Raw genomic sequence first — 22,986 nt, 5'->3', positions numbered from 1 at the left:
AATTAAAATGAAATTTTGTTGTGTATAAAAGGAGGTTAGAATGGTCCATTATCTGAAGAAGGAAATTGTCTTATGTATTTGTTTGGTACTGAGCAAGGATTGTCCAAAAACAATAGAATACACATATTCTCTTTAGTGCTTCATACTATAATAATAAATCATCTATACATGAGTTATACTCATGTATAGCTCATGCAATTTTCTGCATACAATTAGCTGCCAAAAAACGGGTTGAAACTCATTATTTAGTAAATAATAAAGTATAATGATAAATTATCTATATACTTGAGTTAAACTCATATTTAGCGCATACAAATTTAAACTCTCACTATTTTACCTATTACAAAAATAAGGCTTCTCTCATATTTAGCTCGAATATCACCAACTACCAAAAAAATATCAACAAGACTAGTCTCATATTTAGCTCATTAAGAAATACTCATCAAGGACATGAGCTGATTTTGAGTCACACCCCTACACAATGTAAACCGAAGTAATGATAAAAGTATTCCTTACTACTCCTAGCATATTTCTATTCTTTTGTTTTACAAGACATTATCGATAATGTAATAAATAATGTGGGTTTTCCTGTTAATCTTTGATGTTGTTATTATTAGACCGTCTTAATAACATAATATCGACGTTATTTTAATCCTTTTGACAGCATAGTCGCTAATATGACAGCAAAGATTAAAATCTTTGAAATTGTATGTCAACACAATACTTCCAGGTTCAAGAGGGTTCCCACCCTACCTATTCAATATTCTATTTGGTTTGCTGGGATCTTCAGAGTCCAGTGATAAGACAATGGCCGATACATTATTTACCCTTTTGTTATAATTAGCTAAATTACACATTTTATAATTATTGGTGAATAAAAGCTTAGGTCGTTGCTATTTAGTTTTTAACAACCAATCTATATATTAATAGTTATGAGGCAACAAATGAAGAAAAGTATTTATAGAAATGTTTGTATCAGAGTAATTTACAGTCTATTTAAGTGTTTATTTCTATAAAATAATAATACTGTTATTTATATTGTTTCAAATTTTAAAGTATAACCAATCAAAATTCAAACATTTAAAAAATCTGACCAATCAGAGCTGGTTTTAAAATCATCAACCAATGAGACAAAATAATTACAGCAATATTCTAGTATGTCCATCCAATAAGAAACAACAAACATAAAAAAATAAAGACAGGAGGACATGTTTGTGTAGTAGAGTAGCTACGCTTCTAATATTTCTCTTGATTATAAATTGTCCTTGTTTTCCACCAGAAAAAAAAAATTCTAAGATGTGTGGTGAACAAAAATAAAGAGAACTCATTTCTTCTTAGATTAAAACTAATTTTCCCAATCTAGTCTTTTTTAGCCCTAGCTTTGACCTCTTAAAAATAACATGAACAATATCCTTATGTAAAAGTAACAGGATGTCTCAGAGTCTTTTCCTATACCGAAAGATCTAGCTAGTCACTGAACCGAAATGGTTTTCCTTTTCAATGTTGATCATTATATGCCCGGGAAAGATTTATAACAATTTGGGGGAGGGTTCCATCACCCTCTCCTAAATTTGAGGCTCAATCGGTTCAGTGGTTAGTGAGATCTTGACGGACAATCAAAAATATACTTCTTAACCCTAAACAGTCGGGCCCCTTGCCTGTGCCCGCCAGGATGGAGATATTCATAAAATTCCAACTCTCAGTTATGTGTCATACCCATACTTAAAAAGTCACGCAGTTTGGGCTCTTTATCTTTCACACACAGAAAATGAGATAGAAAAAACTGGAGGGGGGGGGGGGTGCGTTCAACGCCCTACCCCCCGACAGTTAAGGGTTAATGTATTAGGAAACTAAATATTTATCAACCATAGCAGGACGGGGGGGGGGGGGGATGAAATTGCGGGCAGTAAAGCTAAAATGGTCCATTACAACCATTACAGGATGTTGCCCAGATTAAATTGATAACCCAATGTGTAAACTAAATCATTTTCTTGATTGAAAACCAAACAACATTATTTCTTACACAAAATTACAAAATTAATTAAAACACTTTTCCATCAAAAAATAATCTTATAATATGAAAAAATAGATAAGCTTGTCACTAAGTAGTGCAGCAGCAACAACTGAGTAGAGACTGTAGATTCTCTTCACCCAATCCTCAGCAGCCTTAGCCTTAGTTGCGAAGCTAATAAAGATAAAACAATTTAATAAAAAGCAAGAAAGGTACTAAGAAAGAGAGGGAATGTCTGATTGAGCCAATAAGAGAATCGCATCGGTACATAGATTTAATTTCATTGGTTGAAATTTTGTACACATCTTGTTACGAATGCATGTTTTTTTTTCATTTCATACATAGATAAAAGTCAGCTGTAAACAGTATATTTTCTTAGTAGAAAGCTTTGCGGAATCAGAATTAATTGCCCAAAAATTTCGTTTAAATTTGAAAGCTTCGAAACGATGTGGATTCTTAAAAACAAGTTAGGCTGGCTACTCGCTGGTGAGGCAAAATTATTTTTGTGAAAAATCCTCCAAAATCGAATAAAAAAATTTACAAAAATTAAATAAAATCTTAAAAGGATTATTAACATATGATTTTGTTTAATTTTTGTAGATTTTTAATGTGCTTTTGGATGATTTTTCACAAAAATAATTTTGCCTCACTATAGAGTAGCGAGTCTATCATTTTTAAGAATCCACATCAGCTTGTGTCGAAAGTAAACAATACTTTTGTCTGCTAGAAATGTTCCTTCTTAGATTTGACGAAAAATGGGTTCAGAATATGCTTCTATTCTTATATTTCTATTTAAAAAGCATAATTGCTTATAATGGCCGATAAATTGATGTACATCCTTAATGATGATACACAAAATAATTATATGATCATAGGTCAGCAAAGACTTCGATAAGTTTTAGCATTCTAACTCTGATAACATTCAAGTAAATCCCTTTTTTCTTGTATAATTCCAATCATCATGACAAACAGACAGACGGACCAACTATGAAATTACTGAATAATATTTATCTGTTCTTTTTGTAGAAATATTGTAAACTTTTGATAATGCGCTACTAATGGATATAATCGTCCATTTCCTTGCTGTAAATGATAGGAATAATGAATATCTTTTTCTTTACATAAATAATTATTTCTTCTTGCGAGATATTGTTATTATTTACTTAAGTATAAGATAAGAATAAGAATAAATATGGGAGGTGGGCTATAGCTTCCACCAAAGCTTTATAAATCAGCGATTTAAGCGATAAGATGATTCTTAATGATAATAAACAAAATTAACCCCTTTTTCAGAATTATTTGTTGAAAAGTTTGGATAATGAAAGTTCAAACCAATCAACCAACATTTGATAAAAGATGTAAAAGTTCTTAAGCCAATGAATAAGATCGAAAATATTTATTAAACTTTGGGTACCGGTATAATTTACAGTCTATTGTCCCCTCTTTCCTGAAATGCAGTAATGAAATAGCTTCAGATTTTGTGCGGACGTGATGTTATACCCTAAATATAATTAATAAATATAATACAGCATATCATATCCATACTGTACGATTATCATAGGAGCTTAGTTAATCAACAACCAAGAGGGAGGGAGGGGACATTGGGCTGTAGATTTACTAGTATCCAAAGTTTTATAAGATTTTTGAAGAATCTCGTTGTTTTGTACATTTCTTGGGAGAGATATTTCCAACGACGATAAATTTTTAGGACTTAAATTTGAATATTGGGGGCAAAACAATTTTCTTCAGATGCAAATCCCTACTTCTTTTTTACACTAAAACTGTAAGAATTCAATATTTTTACATTTTAGAGACAAAATAATTTTCTTTAAATAAAAAATCCCTCTCTGTTTTAAACACTAAAACTGTAAGAATTCAACCCTTTCCTCTGTTAGAAAAAAATCAGGGATGTAGGAATAGGATATGTGTTTTAAATATAAATATGTTTTCAAATTTTAGTCTTTCCTGTTTTAATAAGGGGGGGGGGGGCAGGGGGTTTATGCAACCTTCTCGTAATCAATGATTAAATGGCACTTAGAATTCGAATTTTGATCTAAAATTTTTCATGAGTAATCCTTGGTAGGTCTATTTTCCCTAAATCGAATAAAAAGTTGGAAAAATAACGGCTGGCGGCTCAGCCGCTTAGCCGTTTTTGCCTATTTGCAGGGCAAATTCATCATTAATTACGTAGGAATCAACTTTTTAGAACATATTTTTGGTTTAATTCACATTAAATGATAGCAATAACCATTTTTAAAATTTCTAGTACCAACAGCTACCGGCTAGAACCGTTTAATAAAGGTTTTTGAGCGACAAAAAGTATTATGTGGAGATAGGTTTCGTGACTAATTTACTCTTAAAATGGCAAAACGGCTGAGCCGCCAGCCGTTAGCCGTTACTTTTCAACTTTTTGTTCAATTTAGAGAAAATAGACCTATCAAGGATTATTCATGCAAAATTTCAGATCGAAATTTGTATTCTAAGTGCTATTAAATCATTGAGTACGAGATGGTTGCATTAACCCCCCCCCCCCCCTCTTAACAGATTGTACAACTTCAATATGGGAATTGGAATATTGATCTGCAAAGATTTTAGTTAGGTAAGGAAGAGGGACTTTTAATCCAATCATTTAAATTTTTGGGGGTGGTGGGATAAAATGAGGGTTTTTAAAGATTTGGTAATGGGGTAGTAAAAAAACCATTGGTACCTACCCCAAAATTTGATTGGAGTCGTCCTTGCTCAGATGTTGTCAAAGGGCTGGAAGCCTCCATTTAGGCGCAGAGCGCGATAAAAAACGCCCAAAAATTCTTAGTATTTTTTTAGTTACGAATTTGAATTTCAACTTACAAAATTTTGGAACTGAACAACCTCGAAATTAAATATTTCCCCCCAACTTAATGATTTCCTTATTCCTGTATTAAAAAAGCTCATGCAGAGATTCATTAAAGTTTTATCAGAATTGTGCATTAATTTTAGAATAATTTTATCGTAAATTCAGGTTTATTATTTAAAGTAATGCGGGAATTTTAACATTAACACGCCAAGTTTAATATTAATGGTGTGATTCAAAAACAGCTATACAAATTATTTAGCTAATACTTATTTATCATATCGTATTAATAACAAGTTTCTACGAATAGTAAATTGAAAAATAAGTTGATTTTAGTTTTGTTAGCCCCTAGGGGCCAAAGGCCCGTGCTAACAAAACTAGTATTAACATTATGTTTTTTTTCTTCATTTTATTATTCGTAAGATTATCTGTAATACGATACGATACATAATTTTTAGGTATGGCTCAGAACCAGTTATATGAAAAGAAAAGAAGAGAGCAAAATAATAAGGGAAACTTTGAAATTATAGATTATAATTCCAAAATCTTAATCCAATATATTTGCAACTTGCAATGAACACTCTGTTAGAGTACTTGAACCTAAACATACCAAAGGGCAAAAATAAATTGGTGTATTTTTTATTGGCAAATTTCATAAACCACCCTTCTCAACTTGTTTGCTGATATTTTATCAAATTATTTTTTGTAGTAATATAATAAAAAATAACTTATAATTAATTTTATTTTTTAAAAAGATAAATGTTCTTGGATGATGAAAAAGTTGGAGGCGAAATGGGGTTTCTTTACATGAAAAGAATATACCTTTTATGCTTTATTTATTCAAAAAGGATGCTACATTATTTTTGCGAGCAGTGCGGCTGGCGTACCCCGCGCATTAGTTATAATGAAAATTGATTAAAAAGGTTTGCGAGTAAATTTTTTAACCTTTTGCAATAAATATTATTTAAGCATTTAACGAACTTATTACATGTAATTTTTACACGAAACAAGAACAATTATGGTCATAAGTAGGGCAGCAACAACAAGATTACTATATTTTTTAGGATAAAACTATTGATATACTAATGAAATAACATTTCAAGGTTTAATGTCGACTGTATGAATTTAATAAGAAGTAGTCACCCTCATGACAGACAAAATATCGACAGTTAATGCCATTATAGTTCTACATAATAATGATAATATAATAACAGTAGCAGGAAAAATGATTAACCAAGAAGCGAAATAAATCTAGAATAATATTTGGGGGGGGGGGCAGATAAAAGGTCGTAAATTCTTCAAGTGTTGCCCCCCCCCCCAAAAAAAAAGATAACTGAAAATCATATATAGGTTTTGTGATTTCTTTTCGAATTATTCGTTGTTGGTATAAGCTGTAACGGTAGATTTTTTTGACATGGATTCCAATTATAGTTTACAAATGTTTGTTGAATTGTTCTATATTTGGTAAATGTAATACATATACCAAATACACGTGGAAAATTTGCGTGTGTTGTTATGCCTTACGTTACACAGACATTCCAAAGTTCAATAGTAGCACTGCTATTTCTAATCTGTTATATAATTTCTAGTAAGGGTCTTTAAGGTTTTTTAATGGGCATCTTTTCTACAGTTTGGGCACGTCCGACCGTCTGTTAGGTGTAACGGATAGTTGTAATAGCAAATTCAGACATAAAAGAAACCTACCTATTCATTTCAAACCTTGTTATATTGCTCTAAAACAGGTTATGTGTACATATAATGTATATAAAGTTTATCTCTACAATTAAAAGCCTTTTTATTGTTAAAATTACCCAATTGACTTTGAATGTTGTTTTGAGCTGATATTTACATTTATGGCAGTAAAATTTTATAAAACAACATTAGAATTGGATATGTAATACGTGGATATTATGACATGGGAGTTTTAGTCGTTGATTTAGGTTGCTAATATAGTGTACATTTATTGTTTATGGTGTTTTTACAGTAAGAGGGGAGGGGATTGGGTAAATTGATGGGTCGGTGGTATCGAAATTATCCATCTGGAAGTAATATTTTAGAGTAGATGAAAATCAGTCGCAATATCCAATATACTGTACTAGTTCTTTTACATTTTAAAAGCGTTAATACTAATAATTTGGGATTGTTCGTTTGTCCCTTCGTCAGACTTTTAAAGCTTAATTGTCGTGAAGGTTCTTTTAACTTTCAAATGTCATTGTAATATTTATTTAATATATTAGATGTTTTTATTGAACAATTCCATATAAAACATAATACAAAAGATAATGATATCATTATTAAACACTAAACCAATTAAATAAGGCTTTACAAATAAAAATTAATAAAACATCTATAGAATAATAGAAATCAATTTCGTTTTAAAATTAATAACAAAAGATTAACAGATTTTTATCTTTTTTACAGTTAATGTTTTGAAGGACACATTGGTAATAATATTGGATATAGAATATGGAAAAAAATTGTCGTCAATTTATGTTGCTAACATGTCCATCTCTTATTGGTCAGTTCATTCATCAAGTTGGAGTGGAGAGGATGTGTTAAAGGGAGCAGATAGGGTGAGGGGGTAGCTACAAGTTTCACTTTATTAGATTACATGATAAGCTTGTGCAAGATCTAAGAAATTATAAATCCATTCCTATAATGTGTATTTAGTAGCTGGAGGTGTGTATTTAGTGTCTAAAAAAATTTGTGTGTCTCGAAAAACGCCTTAATTTTCTTTTTTCAAAATTAAATCTAAAGAAACCAATGATATCTTAAATCCTTTAGAATCCTAACCTATTAACACATGACGAATGTCCAAAAAATCAATACAGATCTAGAGATAATAACAATAATAGAATGTGCCTTCACTTACGCGGATTGTCAAATTCGCGAATTGTTGTTTTATATTAAAAAATCACTAAGAGCAAATTAGTCAGATAGGCATTTCGAAGAAACAGAACAGTTTGTGCTGTAGTAATAATTAGTAGAAATATTGATTTTTATAAAGTGATTATATGATGTATTTAGAGGAAAAGATCACACACCACATAATAGTCAATAAGCTTATAACAAATAACATATTAATTTTTTATTAGTTTTTTAAATACATTTCCAGGCTAGTTCATTGGAAACCAATATACTACTTGAAGCATATATCTACTAAAACACTAATTTAAACTTCATTATTATGTTGATACTATAAATTTTCATTTATTAAAAATATTAAATCATCAGAGCTTCATGTTATTACAACAGCACAAGCTATACCTTCCTCTTTTCTTAACTCTGATCATTATTTACTTTTACTCATATTTATTTGCTGTGAGGGGAGAAAGTCGCTCAAAAAAATCAGCATGTGACGTCATAAAATGAAGTATTATCCATCTCTTTTTGGGGGTTTTCTTTCCCACTCCTCCTCTCCTCATCCCTTATTTTTTTTTGCTAAAATATTTTAAGATTTTTTGCGAAAATGGAACACTATGCAGATTTCATATATGCAGGATTATATATTAGAAAATTTTTAAATATTCTAAAGAACTCAACTTAAAAAGCTTCTATAATTACAAAACAAGGATGACATTTTCTGCAAAAGTGCGGCCGATTTTAGAGAACTAAATCAAGGATAGCTTGATCTTAAACCAATAAACTACTGCTGAAATATAAATTAACAATTTAATAGAAAAAAATTTGTCTGTAAATTCTTTCTATTAGGCAAAGTACTAAAGATATTAAAATTGGTCTCTGTTGCTGCTTTATTATACTCGTGAAAAAGTATTCAATAAGTCACTTTCAAAAAAATATACCATGTCGATATTTTGTCAGCTATGACCATTTTTATCCAATGCTGTATTATCGATAACATATGGAAATTGCATGTTAATATAATGGAAGCCATGACATGTTTATGAATGCAATATTGCCGACATAAACCATTTGAATTTTAAATTAGATGGTAAAAGAATGATTTAGTTTGTAGAGTAGTTACGCTTTTACTTATTTACGTACGTACAACGTAAGTTGTACAATTATATTTTCTAATGATATATCAATGTTAAGCTTTTGTGCTATTATTATATCGACATATTAAGGTTAATAAACGTAATAAAGTCGACATAAGTAATTCCCTATTACAATGATATACCAAAATATGCAGGAAGGGAGTGGACATTAGACTGTAAAAAATATTTCTACGTACAGTTTTTTAAACAAGTTCTCTCATTGGTTGAAAACTTTGGGTACTTTTATTTTATCTTGATTGTTTGGTACAAACTTGTGGTGTTATAATCTATAGAAGAAGTAATTTTATTTATCATCATTGGGATTTACATTAATATATCTCCATTCTCTTGTCCCTTTAGATCACTGACAAAAAGACAGCCATAACCACTTTTATGAAACCTTTTAGGCAATATAAACGATTAAAATTATAAGTCAGTATTATATCATTAGGTTTAACAGAGGTTTGGCTCTCGACACAATTATTGATAACAATGAATAGCGATAATTGAAAAATTATCTTTAATTAATCCATATTTATTTATCATTATGCTAGAATATTATTTATATTTTTCACAATTTTTGTGTCACTTCATTTGTGCCTCCAAAACACCTCTAAATAACCTCTCTTATTGATAAAAAATAATGGTGGAAAAGTATGATCACTAAAGTTAGTGTAAGTCAATTAAAGATTGATGAAAGTCCCCAAAGATTTTAGATCAACGAATGAGATAACTTGTATATAACTAAATGGACCTCTAAATGGTGCTTAATTTCTGTATGGGATATTATTATATTTTTTTATATTGAATATATAATGAGTATGATTGGTAAGTATTATACTTCATTATCATGGACCAGGGGTGTATATAGGAGGGGTGTAGAGGTGATTAGTAAGTATTATACTTCATTATCATGGTCTTTGGGTGTATATAGGAGGGGTTAAGGGGGTTTAGAGGGGTGTAAAATGATTGGTAAGTTTTATATTTCATTATCAGGGACCCGGGGTGTATAAAGGAGGTGTTTAGGGGGTATAGGGGGGTGTAAGGTGATTAGTAATTATTATAATTCATTATCAGGGACCAGGGGTGTATACAGGAGGGGCGTAGGGGGTGTAGAGGTGATAAGTAAATATTATCAGGGGTGTATATAGAAGGGGTGTAAGGGGTGTAGAGGTGATTAGTAACTTTTATACTTCATTATCAGGGACCAGGGGTGTATATAGGAGGGGTGTAGGGGGTGTAGATGTGATTAGTAAGTATTATACTTCATTATCATGGACCTGGGGTGTATATAGGAAGGGTGTAGAAGGGGGTGTAGATGTGATTAGTAAGTATTATACTTCATTATCAGGGACCAGGGGTGTAATAGGAGGGTGTAGAGGGTGTATGGGGTTGTAAGGTGATTGGTAAGTATTATACTTCATTTTCAGAGACCTGGAACGTACATATGAGGGGTGTAGGAGGTTTAGAGGGGTGTAAAGTGATTATTAAAAATCATACTTCATTATAAGTGACATAGGAGGGGTGTAAAGAGGTGTAGGGAGTTTATGGAGGTGTAAACTGTTTGGTTTATAGTATTCTTAATTATCTATTCCATAGGTGGTTTTTAATTAAGGGTACGTTTTAGAAATGTGGTTTTTTTATCTAAATTTACCCCCCCCCCCTATAATTAATTTCTATGCACGCCTTAGTATTTAATATCTGATGGTGTAAGGAAATTAATATTATTATGTGGCTGATATCTTTAATAATATACCCAGTATATTTGTATCAAATATGAAGTAAATGATAAAAAATATGGTAAGTTATCTAATATACATTATTTTTTTGTTGTAATCCTTATAATAAAGTAACAGGATGTGTGTTTATCTGTATGACTGTATGTCTGTTTGTCTGTTTGTTTGTACCGAAGGATTTCGCTAACCGCTGAACCAATCGGGTTCACCTTAACATGGTAGCTTCTCATGGGTCCCGGGAAGGTTTTTAACTATTTGGGGGGAGGGTACCACCACCCTCCTAAGAGAAATCGCCCCTAGAAAAAATCTCCGCCCCCCGAAAAAAATATTCTTTTTATTTTTTTAACTATAATTTAAAAATGGTTGAGGGTGCAACCCCCCCCCCCCCTCCCCCCCCCCAAATAGAAATATATTTCCCCCCCCCCCCCCCATAAAAAATGGTTATTTTTTTACTTTTTCTTTTAAAATATAAAATAAATTGGGTTATCAAATTCGACCCTCCCCTCCTCAAGTGCCTCTAGAGGCCTCTAGTATACAATATATATGTACAAATTCCATATTTAAAATCAATATTTATAAACCATTAAAGATGTTTTTATTATTGTAAATCTACTGAAATCTACTGTCAATGCAATTCTTCAGGGCTTGACATGGTTATTTTTTTTAAATCTTAAAAAATAATTTATAGTTTGAAATCAGTTTTTAATACATTTCTCATAATCTCACTTACCATGAAATTAATTTTGATTTTATTTTTCAAGGCACGGCTGTGAAACGATTGGGTTGAGTCACTACTTCAGATATCTAAAATTTCAGTGGCAACAGGTTCAGCTTCAGATAATCTAACATTAGCTTAAATTTTGTCTTTAGAAACTTAATTTTCGAGCACAGAGATAAAAACGAATTCTTTAAACTGCCATAGAAAAGTTTATTTTAAATCAACTTGCTGAAAACTCTTATGATTTGAATTGTACACTAACAACCTGCCCAATGGGAAAAACAATTTTAGAATTTGTAAGCTATGGAAGAAATTGTTCTCGGTAAAAATGAAAATTTAATTGTTCCACTTTATTTGAAGAGACGGTAATTGTATTGTTTCTCAACCCTTTTGTCAACTTTTTCAACATGCAGCTTGTGTTCCACAAAACTTCGGTTCATAATTCTCCGGCTGTTTTTAAATTTATATTAGATGTCAAAATTGATTAGAGAATATACAAATTTTCTTAATATTTTATTTTGTTTCTTGAACTACAGACAACTATTCTAAACCAACTTATTCAGTAAGTAAGAGATAGATTTTTCGGCCCTTGCTCTTAGAATTTTTTATGTGCCATTTTTTGATAGGTTGTTTGACCAATTTCCTACAAAGATATGACAACCTGTCCAAGGCCAACACTAAACCACCCTAAAAATATAAGGCCATCTCATATATACACAAAAAACACGCGAACAACTTACAATTTTATGATTGCATGTTATGGTCGTATATGTCCTTGTTCACTTGTTGTTTTCTTTAATTATCAAAGTGTAAATCTGAGGGTCTACAAATTATGCAATTTTTACAATTAGACAAGGATGAAAAAAGACAAAAAATTTATTATCTAGACAACCAGACAAATATGACAGATTTTTATCATTATTTTGTTTAGAAATACGATCTAATCGATATCTATTCTAAGATTGCTTAAAAAGCATGATGTTAGATAATGTTGATTTTAACATGTTTTTACATATATTATTATGGAGGGAGGGGACATTGGACTGCAAATTACACTTACAAAGTTTTATAAAGATTACTTTTTATCAAACCTTGAATTTTCCTACAGAATTGGTGATCTTGTTTATCATCATTAAGAATGTACTTCATTTTATCGTTCAGTGTTTAATCCCTCAAGGTTCCTGGAGATTCTGAACTTTAGAAAAACTCTTTTTATATTTAGATATTTTTGTGTCACCTTTAATAAATGTTGAAAAGTGTAGTAAGATTATTAATATGAAGACCACGTGATTTCCGGGCGCGGTGAGCTTTTACGTTTTTTTGGCAGCGATGCTACTCTATCATACAAATTGTTGTAAGTATGGATTTACCTTGCTTGCTACTTTTCGAATATTGGAAATACATATGAATAAAATTTATGAAGAATATCATATTGGCATAACATTACTGTTTTTTTTTTCTCAAGAAAAGAGGCATAAATAAGTAAAACTATATAACTGTGGTATTCACCATCCAAGTTTATGCATCTCCATCCCTGTCCACATTCCTATACTTCTCTGGCTGAGTCAGACCTCCACTTGTAACCGCCACTATACTCCATCCTGCTGTGTTGAGGGGCTAGTTGATTTTATGCAGGCCTTGTGAGAACATCTCTCCCTCAGCTTGCACTTGGTAGACTGTATACCTATATGCTAGGTTGTCGACAGTCTTAGTCCCATATTCCCGTGCACGTGGTTTTCTGTCCTGTACAGAAAACGAGACGTCCAAGCCTTTAATTGATATCATATTAAATATATCCTATAATAATAATCCCATTAATCTGCCTATTCTAACCAGTTTAATTGCTTAATAAATGTTGTATTTTTTAGAAATACCTTTGTTATATTATTGATATTTAATTGTATCGAAGCTACTCTATACTCGTATTCCGGTCTGTCTGTACATCCCCTCATACGTCATTTTGGCGCAGTCTTGTCTACCACTCAATTTTTGAGGGGGGAAGGTATAGATAATTATTAACGTACAGACAAAATTAAATTGTAAAGTAGCTTCGATTGCAAAGTGAAATTAATATTTTCCTGATAACTAAGTTTATTCACGGAAGCAGTTTATAGTAACAATTTGTTACAGAATATTTCTAATAATTATTTCGTGGCAAACTGCCAAATAAAGATAAAAAGGAACCCGCCTTTTATTTTCACACTAGTATTTAATTTCACACATTTCCATATTTTCTCCCTAAAACAGGAAGAAAGGGATATTTCCAAGTTCTTAAAAAAGTTCGTGGTAGACAAAGCAGTGTTAACGAACACTACACTCCAGCACCATGACCGATAATGCCAAGAAAGGGGATGATAAAACCAAAAATCCGCCGCCTCCGCCGGCTCCGGCCGTCCCTGGTACCTCGCAGCAGCAGTCAGACCCGCTTTCCCCTGAAAAAATCAAAGAACTCCTAACGGAAGCGTTAAATGTTAAGTTAAACGAATACTCGTCACATTATAGAGATATAATAAAACAAGAATCCGAGATTATGAAGCTCGAAATAGAAACAAAATGGGCAGGGTTTAAGGACACGGAATCACATCGCAGATTATTAGCCGACACCGACATCTTAGACCTAAAACGTAGAGTATCAAAACTCCCAGCGGACGGAAATCTTGGCCCATTGTTTGCGGAAAAAACGTTAAACGAAAGTCTTAACACGACTCATTTTAACACCATAGGTGATGATTCAATTAATGCCACTTTTTATGACCGACTATCGGTCCAACAAAAGATAAACGTGATCGAATGGGTCGCCAAGGATAGAATTACAGCCCCAGGTTGTATGGCCTATTCAATTGTAGGCTTTGTAGGTCCGGCGGATAATGATAATTGGATGAATGTAAGAGAAACTTCTCTAACGGAATACGAAAAAACCTTATTAGAAAGGTTTCCCTTTATCCCTGATAGGATTAAGTCGTTAGAGCCCCTCCGTAGACCTACACGGTCTGCACCCAATGTAGCAACAAGACCCTCTACAAGAAACACACCAGGCACAGGCACATCCGCGACGGCAACAACTAGCGCCGCCGACGATGATTTTATTAAAGAATGCTTTATCAAGGGACAAAAATGGGATTCCGATTTTGTGAGGGATGCCCCTAGGTGGGACGGCAGGGCCGACTTTGATAATTTCTTTTCTAATTTGTGGAGGGTTGCAAAGACATACAGAATCTGTGACCCAATCCTTTTTAAGGATATTTTATACCAGCGAATTTATGACTCTAGAGGGGAACGATTAGGAGACCTAATTACGCCTGAAAGAAATCAGGCCTTATCTGCCTTAAGTTATTACCTGATGATTAGGAGGCTGGTCACTCCCTTCTCGGATCCAGAAGTAGCCTCGCAGTACTTCTACAACCTAAAACAGGAGACTAATCAACCCCTTGACACCTATTTTGAAAACAAACTTAGGGTGTTCAAACTCATGAATCCTGGCCTCATACCTAAAAAGAAGTGGAAAGAATTCTATCTTAACGTTAGCAAAAATCTGCTGTATACCAACCTTGCCATGGACATGGCCAATTACGTTGAGAGTATGCAATTTTTGGACGATTACAACGCTTACTTAAATAAACTTATTAACCTCGGACAAAGATACGTTAATTGGGATGGGTCTGGCCATATTAGCAAGGAAAACCTTTCGGCTTGCTATTCCCAAGCCATGGAAATGTTCCTACCTAAAAATTCTGCGGAAACGAAAAAACAACCCATAATCAGCATTATCGAAGATAATACCCCCACTAACACGGCAATGTATAAGGAAAACTTAACCGAAGAACCTGACGAGGTTCCCTCTTGGGTAGATCATGAGGATGATCCTATTGCTTGGGATCAAATCGAGGGCGTTATAGGAGCCTTTAATGGGAGGAGTAAAAATATTAAATGCTGGCATTGTAATATCCCTGGCCATGTAGTGCAGAATTGCAACAAAAAGAAAGCTGGGGAGCCCCCACATCCTGAGTCCCGCTTTGGTAAAACACGGAGTAAATTCACACCACCTAGAAAAGCTCCAGGTAATAGTAATAAAATACCTGAGCAGTATGCGCGTAAAACTATCAACCAAATGGATCAGGAAGCCAGCGAGGAATCTGGAATAGATAAATATGTACAAGCTATTGTTAAAAATCACGTCCATTAGATGTAGAAAATAAGTGGATATATGCGATATTAATTGTCCCTATCCCAGAAAATAAAAATTTGCCGAATGAATTTCATATTTTGATATGAAAGATAAACAAAATATCCCATGTCAAGCTAAACTTGCAAATTCCTTAATATCAAATATCCCTTGCCAAGCAATGCTTTGGCGCGAAAAAATAAAACAAATTGTTATTATTAAGTCTGACTAAGCAACACAAAATAAACTCCTTCCCCTCCTTTCCCTATCCAAATGTAGCTGAAACAGGAAATTGGGGGAAATAGGGAGGTAACCTGAGGAGCATTTCACATGCACTTAATATTTCCATTTTTTAAAAATCTAATAGTCTTTATAAAGAAGCCAACAAGTGAATACCTATTTTCTATTTAGTAGTATTTATTTTTAATATCGCATGATCTATCTAAAATGTAAATATCGTATATTTTGAGTGTATATATATATAAGAATCTAAAACATTCTAGTTCAATTTTTAACCGCTAGGGGACCTTAAGCGAATTATCTGTATATAAACAATGATTTTTGAGTTAAATCCTCAGTATCAATTTTATCTGAGAGTTGCACACTCTTAGCCTCTGATTTTTGTAGCTGAAATATTTCAGCAATTATGTATAATAACTTATTCATATGGATAAACATTATTGCATTTTGTACAGTGACAATAATAGAACTATATTTAATTTATTATGTATCCGAAAGATGTCGCCTAGAATGCTATCGCGGTCCATATAAGTAAATAATAAGAAGGGGGGGGGGTCTACTGGAAAATCTGTATAAATACGAGCGAATTTCCAAATCTAATTCAGTTGTTCAGGAAGATTTTTAATTATCTTTTCCTCTCTGATTTTTTGAGCTGCAATCAAGCAGCAGTTAAAAATTAAAAACTTTAATCACTTAAAACGTGATTAATAAAATCTTAAAACATTTTGATTAAATTATTTTCCGCTAGGATTACTGGCAGAATAAAATAAACTTAGTTCTATTAGCTTCCGCTAGGATTACCAGCGGAATAAAAGGTCACTATATAAAAAGTGAATGTATATTATTAATCAAGGCCAGTTACTATCAAAGCAGTTACTACAAACCACTTCTTATTTTTGAAGCTGACTTCAGCATTAATTATACTTTAGTAAATACATAAACTCGTTCTACCCCATAGGTGGAAAAATTAAGTATAAATATTTACAATATCAGAATAATAAATCAGTCATGATTGATCCTCTTTATTATATTAGCCATATCTAATATTTTTTGAGCTGTAATTCAGCGCTAACTTTATATTATTTAATATTGTGAATCAAATACTAACTAGTAAAACTATATTTTGTATAAATACAGATATAAGTCAAAAAATAAGTCAGTCTGTTTTTAATGTCTTGTTAGTTACAAGCTGAACACTTATTTTTAAGCTACTTTGTAGCCTTTCAATCTTTCGAAAACTTTTTAGTTCAATTTTATTCCGATAGGTTTTTATCATATATCCAAGTATATAAATAAGGACCCGTATTAAAGTTTAGTAGTTTCTTTAGAACTATCAACATTCTCATGCTTATTAAGAAATTTCTGGAGCTGAAAAGCGCTTAATAAAAACTTAATGAAACCCAGAAAGTTATATAAAATTATTTTAACAATTAACCATATTGTTAAAACATTTCATTATTTAAAAAGATTCGACAGACAACTATACCTGGAACACAGGAAATCTCTGTGTGAGGATTACCATCGTCTAACCGCTGAGGTGGGGATCTTGGAAAATATGCATCTTAGGCTTCGACTAAAAATATAATTTGTTTTATAATGCCTATCTGTGCAAAACTAAAAGTTCTTAATCCCGTGGGGGGGGAATTCCTGCAACACGCTTTAGTGGATACAGGAAACAACTTTAGGTCCCTTATTTCTAAAGAAATCTTAGATGATAATAAAATCACATTCACCCCTGCCAATCTTAGCGCTCTGTCTGTAGATTTAAAACCAGTAAATATCATAGGACACGTAAGTTTAAAATTCAGCTTTGATGGGTCAGATAAAATATTCGAAGAAACGTTTTACATCCCTGAAACGACGTCTAAATTTGTTACTAGATAAGTTTTCATTCGAGCTCCCCACTGGCGAGCAAATCCCAATAGAAAATTCGACAATTAACATAGTTGAAGAAAGTAAAAACATACCCTTGATTCCTACAAATAATGTTCATACGGAACAAAACTCCCTTATCCCAGGAATAAATTGGAGTAACCAGGGGGGGACTGGGACATTAAAACAAAATAAAACATGCGTAAAATTAGCAAAGAAAACAACATTCTTGCCGGGGGGGAATACAACGGTGATAACAGTACCTATCCACCAAAAAAATAGGAAGCTGTATATATCCCCAAATAATTCTAAAATGACAAGCCATAACGGCTTGATGCTTATGGAGGGTATTTATAATGTAAATGAGAAGGGAGAATGTTGGGTAAATTTTGTTAATTTAGCAGGAAAAAATATTACCTTATTGAATAACGTTAAAGTTGGATATTGCTTTGAATTTGAATCGGATTCCCCAAATTCCTGCAATGAAAATATTAATCAAATAAATGAATTGTCAGGAACTACACTTCTTAAAAGAATTAAATTCATTAAAGAAAAATTAGACTTAGAAAATAGTGATCTTATCAAAAATAACCCAGGGATGAAGGAAAAGGTAGTAAAATTATGCCTTGATCATTTCGATATATTTTCGGTTGACGATGCCGATATCGGTAACTGCGATCTCTTACAGTATAAAATAGACTTGATCCCCGGGGCTAAACCTATTAAGGCTAGAAACATTCAATTAAACCCATTATACGAAGCCAAATTAAAAGAACAAATTGAAAACTGGCTAAGGGGGGGCGTCATTGAGGAGGGCTACAGCGAGTGGTCCTCCCCAATCTTTGCGGTAAAGAAAAAACCAACGGCTGGGGGGGAAGGCAAACTTAGGTTCGTTATCGATTTTCGTGCACTTAATAGTGTAACACGAAAAATTAACTGGCCCCTTCCCTTGATTTCTAGTAATTTAGAAAAATTAGGCACTGGCAATGTATTTACCACCCTCGACTTGACTAGCGCCTTCCATGCGCTAGCCATTTCGGAGGAAAGTAAACACTTGACAGCGTTCACAGCCCTTAACAGGCAGTATCTTTTCAAGAAACTGCCGTTCGGACTGTGTAACGCGCCAAGTGTTTTCTGCCATTTGATGGACAGAGTCCTAACCCTTATCCCTGGCTTATACGAATTTATAATTTCTTACCTTGATGATCTTATTATATTCTCAAAGAATGTTGAGGAACATCTGAAGCATCTCAGAAAACTCTTCGGAGTCCTAAAAATAGCAAAACTTAAGTTAAATCTAGCCAAATGTAAATTTTTCACATCCGAATGTACATATTTAGGTCATATAGTCAGTTCCCAAGGACTTAAAATGAACCCCGCATATTTAGAACAAATTAAAAATTGGAGCAGGCCCAGGACAGGCAAGGAACTCCAGCGTTTCCTGGGCTTCTCCAATTATTATAGGGCCTATTTCCCATCCTATGCAAAAAATTCTTGTACCCTAGATGAACACAGAAACGATAAAGTTATCGAATGGACCGATTCCCTATCAAAAGATTGGGAAAATTTCATAAATATGTTCTCAAATTCTATAAGTAAAGGCTATCCCCAGTGGGATAATCCAAACCCCTTTATTGTAGATGTAGATTTTTCTACAAATTATTTCGCTGGAATTCTCAGCCAAAAACAAGGGGGGGAAGAAAGAATTATTGGAATATGTTCCAAAAAATGTAACGGGGCAGAGAAAAATTATCCAAGTTATAAAGGCGAATTAGCATGTCTAGTATTTGTTCTTAAAACCTTTCTTCATTATTTAAGATTTAGAAACTTTATTGTACGTACAGATTCGATTTCCTTAGTTCATTACAAAAAATGGCAAAAAGGAACAATAAATGGTGTAACTCTGAGATGGATTTTCTTTATCCAAAGTTTTGACTTTACAGTAATTCATAGGAAGGGTAGGGACCATTGCAATGCCGACAATCTATCTAGAGGGCAATTTTTATGCAAAGAACATAAGGAAACCGATTGTGAAAAATGTACTAGCTCATTTACCTTGGATCCTTATGAACAGGATTGCCCCTACCAAGACCAGATTTTTGAGTTACATGCGGCTTCGGAAGTCGGTGTGCACAATGTTTGGCAATCTGAAACACAAAAAGATCAAGTATTATCTGACATTCGTAGGTGGATATTCGAAAAAAAGAAGTTGTCGAGTTTTGAAAGAGCTGAACTAACCGGCCGGAAAGAGGTCCTTTTTAAATTAATAGAACATTTATACGTTATGGAAGGACTTCTAATATTTAGACAACCTCTTAGCAATGGAACATTCATTGAAAGACCCGTCGTACCCATTGGATTATATAATAAAGTTTTCGAATTAGCACATAATAATATTATAGGTCACAAGGGGGTTAACAAAACAATACGCAAGATAAATGAAAGATTCTTCCTTATAGGAATTAATAAGTTTGTTGAATCACGCATCAAAAATTGTATCACCTGCCTAAGAAAAATAGGACAGGTACCTAAACATAAACAACCTATCACCCATTCAGCCATTAGTCACGAGATTTTTGGCCAGGTATCAGTAGACCTTATCGGTCCTTTAACCCCTAACTATTTCCAAGGACAACATGTCCGCTACATATTTATCCTAGTTGACCTATTCTCTAGGTACATAATCGCCCACCCCATCAAGGACGCCACCGTGGAAAGCACGGTGAAGGTTATCCTTGAACAGGTGGTACCCACCTACGGCTTATTTCGGTCATTGAGGAGCGACAGGGGAACAAATTTTACTGGGGAAGTTTTCAAAAAAGTTATGGATGAATTAGGTATCGAAACTAAACTTATTCCCCCAAGAAACCCTAATAGTAACCCATGTGAAAGGCATAATCAAAGCATTTATGCAGGTCTAAGATCTGATGACCGATTCGAAAGTAAAGACTGGGCAAGAAAATTAGCTTTGACCACTTTTGTAATTAACTCTAGTACGTCTAGAAGAACGGGGTATACGCCATATTACCTTATGTTCGGCAGACAACCAACTCTCAATCTCGATTTCTTTTCTCCAATCCTGCAGAAAAGACAAGACATTGATTGCAGGTCTTACTTAAACTACCTAAAAAATTTGGAAGAAATTATTGCACAGGTTTCCAAAAAATCTAAAATCTATTTAGAGTTTCAAAATAAATCTAGAAAGGCTTCATCTCCCCTTTTCGTTAACGACGTATGCTTTGCTTTTTTTTTTAACCTAGTCAAGATAGGGGTCAGTAAAAAATTGCAATCTTTCTATGGGGGTCCTTTTATTGTAACAAAAAAATTCTCAGAGGCCCTTTTTGAACTCAGTCCCTTTGGATCAAATCCAATAAAAACTAACCAAGTTGTTAGTAGAGATAAAATACAGAAAATAGATTCTAAAGTAGAATTATTGGGGGAAACACTTTCCTTTAACGTCTTTCCAATTGAGGAAATTGTCCCGTCTGAGGAAATAACCTTGACCATAGATAATACCGGACAAACCGAAATAAACGATAATAAAGGTATGGAAAATGACGATTTTACCTACCTAGATAACGATGGTGACGATTTTATAGAAGAAAACCCTGAAACTAGTCAGGACTTACCCCAGGGGGAGGTGGATTGTGATGGGGGAGGGGATATAATGGAAAAAAACTCACCATTTGAGCCACAGCCCAAAGACCAAGAACCCCCTGGCGCAGATCGGTCATCCGGTCCTAACATCCACGTCGAAAATAGTTTCTTGGAAGAAACCGTCCCGTCCGAGGCTTCTTTCTTCGCACAAAGACCCAAACAATCCAGCCCTGAAAAGGTTATTAATGTTAACAAACAAAGCATAGTACCCAAATATATATTAGAAGAAGAAAGAAAAACTAGGTCACAAGGGGGGGATAACCGCATACATGTCCAAATCGGACTGCATAACCCAATTAAAAGGAAGAAATAAAATGTATATAAAATGTATAATTATATAAAACCAAGGTGGCAAATGTATATAGCTTAATCTACGTATGTATAATAACGAAAATAAACAAAAAATATATGTTAAAACTAACTAATTAACATATTTCAGAGAAAAACAAGAAGCATAAAAATAAAATGCAGCATCATTTGGCAAAGGCACCAGGAGCTCGAGGTAAATTTATTTTGGGATTCTTGGGGCTTTTTATTATTTTGGCAAAATCAAATGCGTCCGAAATAATACAAATAGATGCGACTCAATGTGTAGCAAACGAAAATCCGCGTTTGAAAATCTCTGAATGCGCTGCGTTTCTTGATATTACCAATATTGAACAAAAACAATTTCACCTACTTCAAAAGGTTGAAAGAAAAATTATACCTGGAATCCGTTGTCACCTCCGAACCAGTACTCATTACTGGTATTGTGGCAGATATAGCCACATCCACCTCGCTGCTCCAGCACTCGTGGAGATACCGAGCCTCGTAACTTATGAAGACTGTTACACCATGTCCAAAACTAAAATATTTAACTTTGAAGGAAAATCAGTCTCAGTGTATGAACACCAGATGTCATACACGCGTTTCCTGGTAAACGGGACGCTCACTTACCCCAACGACCTCCTTAACGGCATCGACCCCGCCTGCGAGGGAAACGGCGTAACCATTAACGGCATTTTTATCCCTGGGACATTTGAGGAAAAACAAATAGGGGTCCAGGCTGAGCCTGTTGAATTATTACAAACAAAAGCGGGCTGTTACCTGGGCAGTCACTGGGTGGGAAACAATTGTTTAGATCACAATCTTAGAATAGGCTACGATAGAATTATCTCAGATGATAAATCTGATAACGCACAAAAATTCACTTCTCCTTGGCGAACGGTAGACATCTTTAATATTTCATTGTTTACATTTGAAGGAGAACAGGGTGCCCAAAAATATCTAGTGATCGATCCCCAAATTACGCTAGCGTTAGAACTTAAAGATAAAAAACATTTTGAAAATCTAATTCCCGAATTATCTTACTACAAAACTAATATTGATAACTTAATGGTATGGTTCACAAACTCTGTAAAACCATATTTCCCACTTTTAAACGCTAAGGAAAAGGATGACATGTTACCACTAGAGATTTTCTATTCCTACCAACAATATAGTAAATTAATTGTCCCCGAAACTCGCTGTTTACAGAACCATTTTCTGTCTAAAAGTAGTATTCAGACTCATCGTAGAAAACTAGTTAGGGCGCTCGGTGAACTGGATTTGGTAATACAGTGCGATAGTCTTAAAATCAATGTTTCTTTGGGAGAAAATTTACCCTGCTTTGTGGATCATTTCTCGGTTTCAATCAATAATAAGACTATGGGAATATCACCATTTTCACGCAGATTGGTTAACACCACCCATTTAACTCCGACTAAATGTTCCGAAAATCCAA

At 33.5% G+C, this 22,986-nt stretch overlaps 1 protein-coding gene across 1 annotated transcript; it reads right to left on the bottom strand.

The window, feature by feature from the left end:
- Positions 1-14,379: 14,379 nt before the first annotated feature.
- On the bottom strand, positions 14,380-21,965 carry LOC145323059 (uncharacterized). Its single transcript, XM_080165443.1, has 9 exons — positions 21,931-21,965; positions 21,313-21,394; positions 20,596-20,646; positions 19,623-19,714; positions 18,766-18,837; positions 17,985-18,044; positions 17,182-17,268; positions 15,370-15,426; positions 14,380-14,696 (listed from the first exon to the last, which is right to left on the bottom strand). The coding sequence occupies exons 1-6, from the start codon at positions 21,963-21,965 to the stop codon at positions 17,999-18,001; spliced, it is 378 nt and encodes a 125-aa protein (XP_080021569.1). The 3' UTR covers positions 14,380-14,696; positions 15,370-15,426; positions 17,182-17,268; positions 17,985-17,998.
- Between the last annotated feature and the right edge of the window lie 1,021 nt (positions 21,966-22,986).

The sequence above is a fragment of the Acartia tonsa genome, chromosome 6 (assembly GCF_053477335.1).
Source record: "Acartia tonsa isolate MP-2025a chromosome 6, ASM5347733v1, whole genome shotgun sequence".
In the NCBI taxonomy this organism is placed as follows: Eukaryota; Metazoa; Arthropoda; class Copepoda; order Calanoida; family Acartiidae; genus Acartia; species Acartia tonsa.
This window is presented reverse-complemented; position numbering and strand designations above follow the sequence as displayed.

Coding starts and splice junctions, on each gene's coding strand:
- LOC145323059 (XM_080165443.1), bottom strand. CDS start 21,965: ATGAGTACTGGTTCGGAGGTGACAACGGATTCCAG. Junction 20,647..21,312: donor AAACTATTTTCGACGTGGAT/GTTAGGACCGGA, acceptor TCTTTTCTGCAG/GATTGGAGAAAAGAAATCGA. Junction 18,045..18,765: donor AATATAATAAGATCATCAAG/GTAAGAAATTAT, acceptor TTTTCATTGCAG/GAATTTGGGGAATCCGATTC.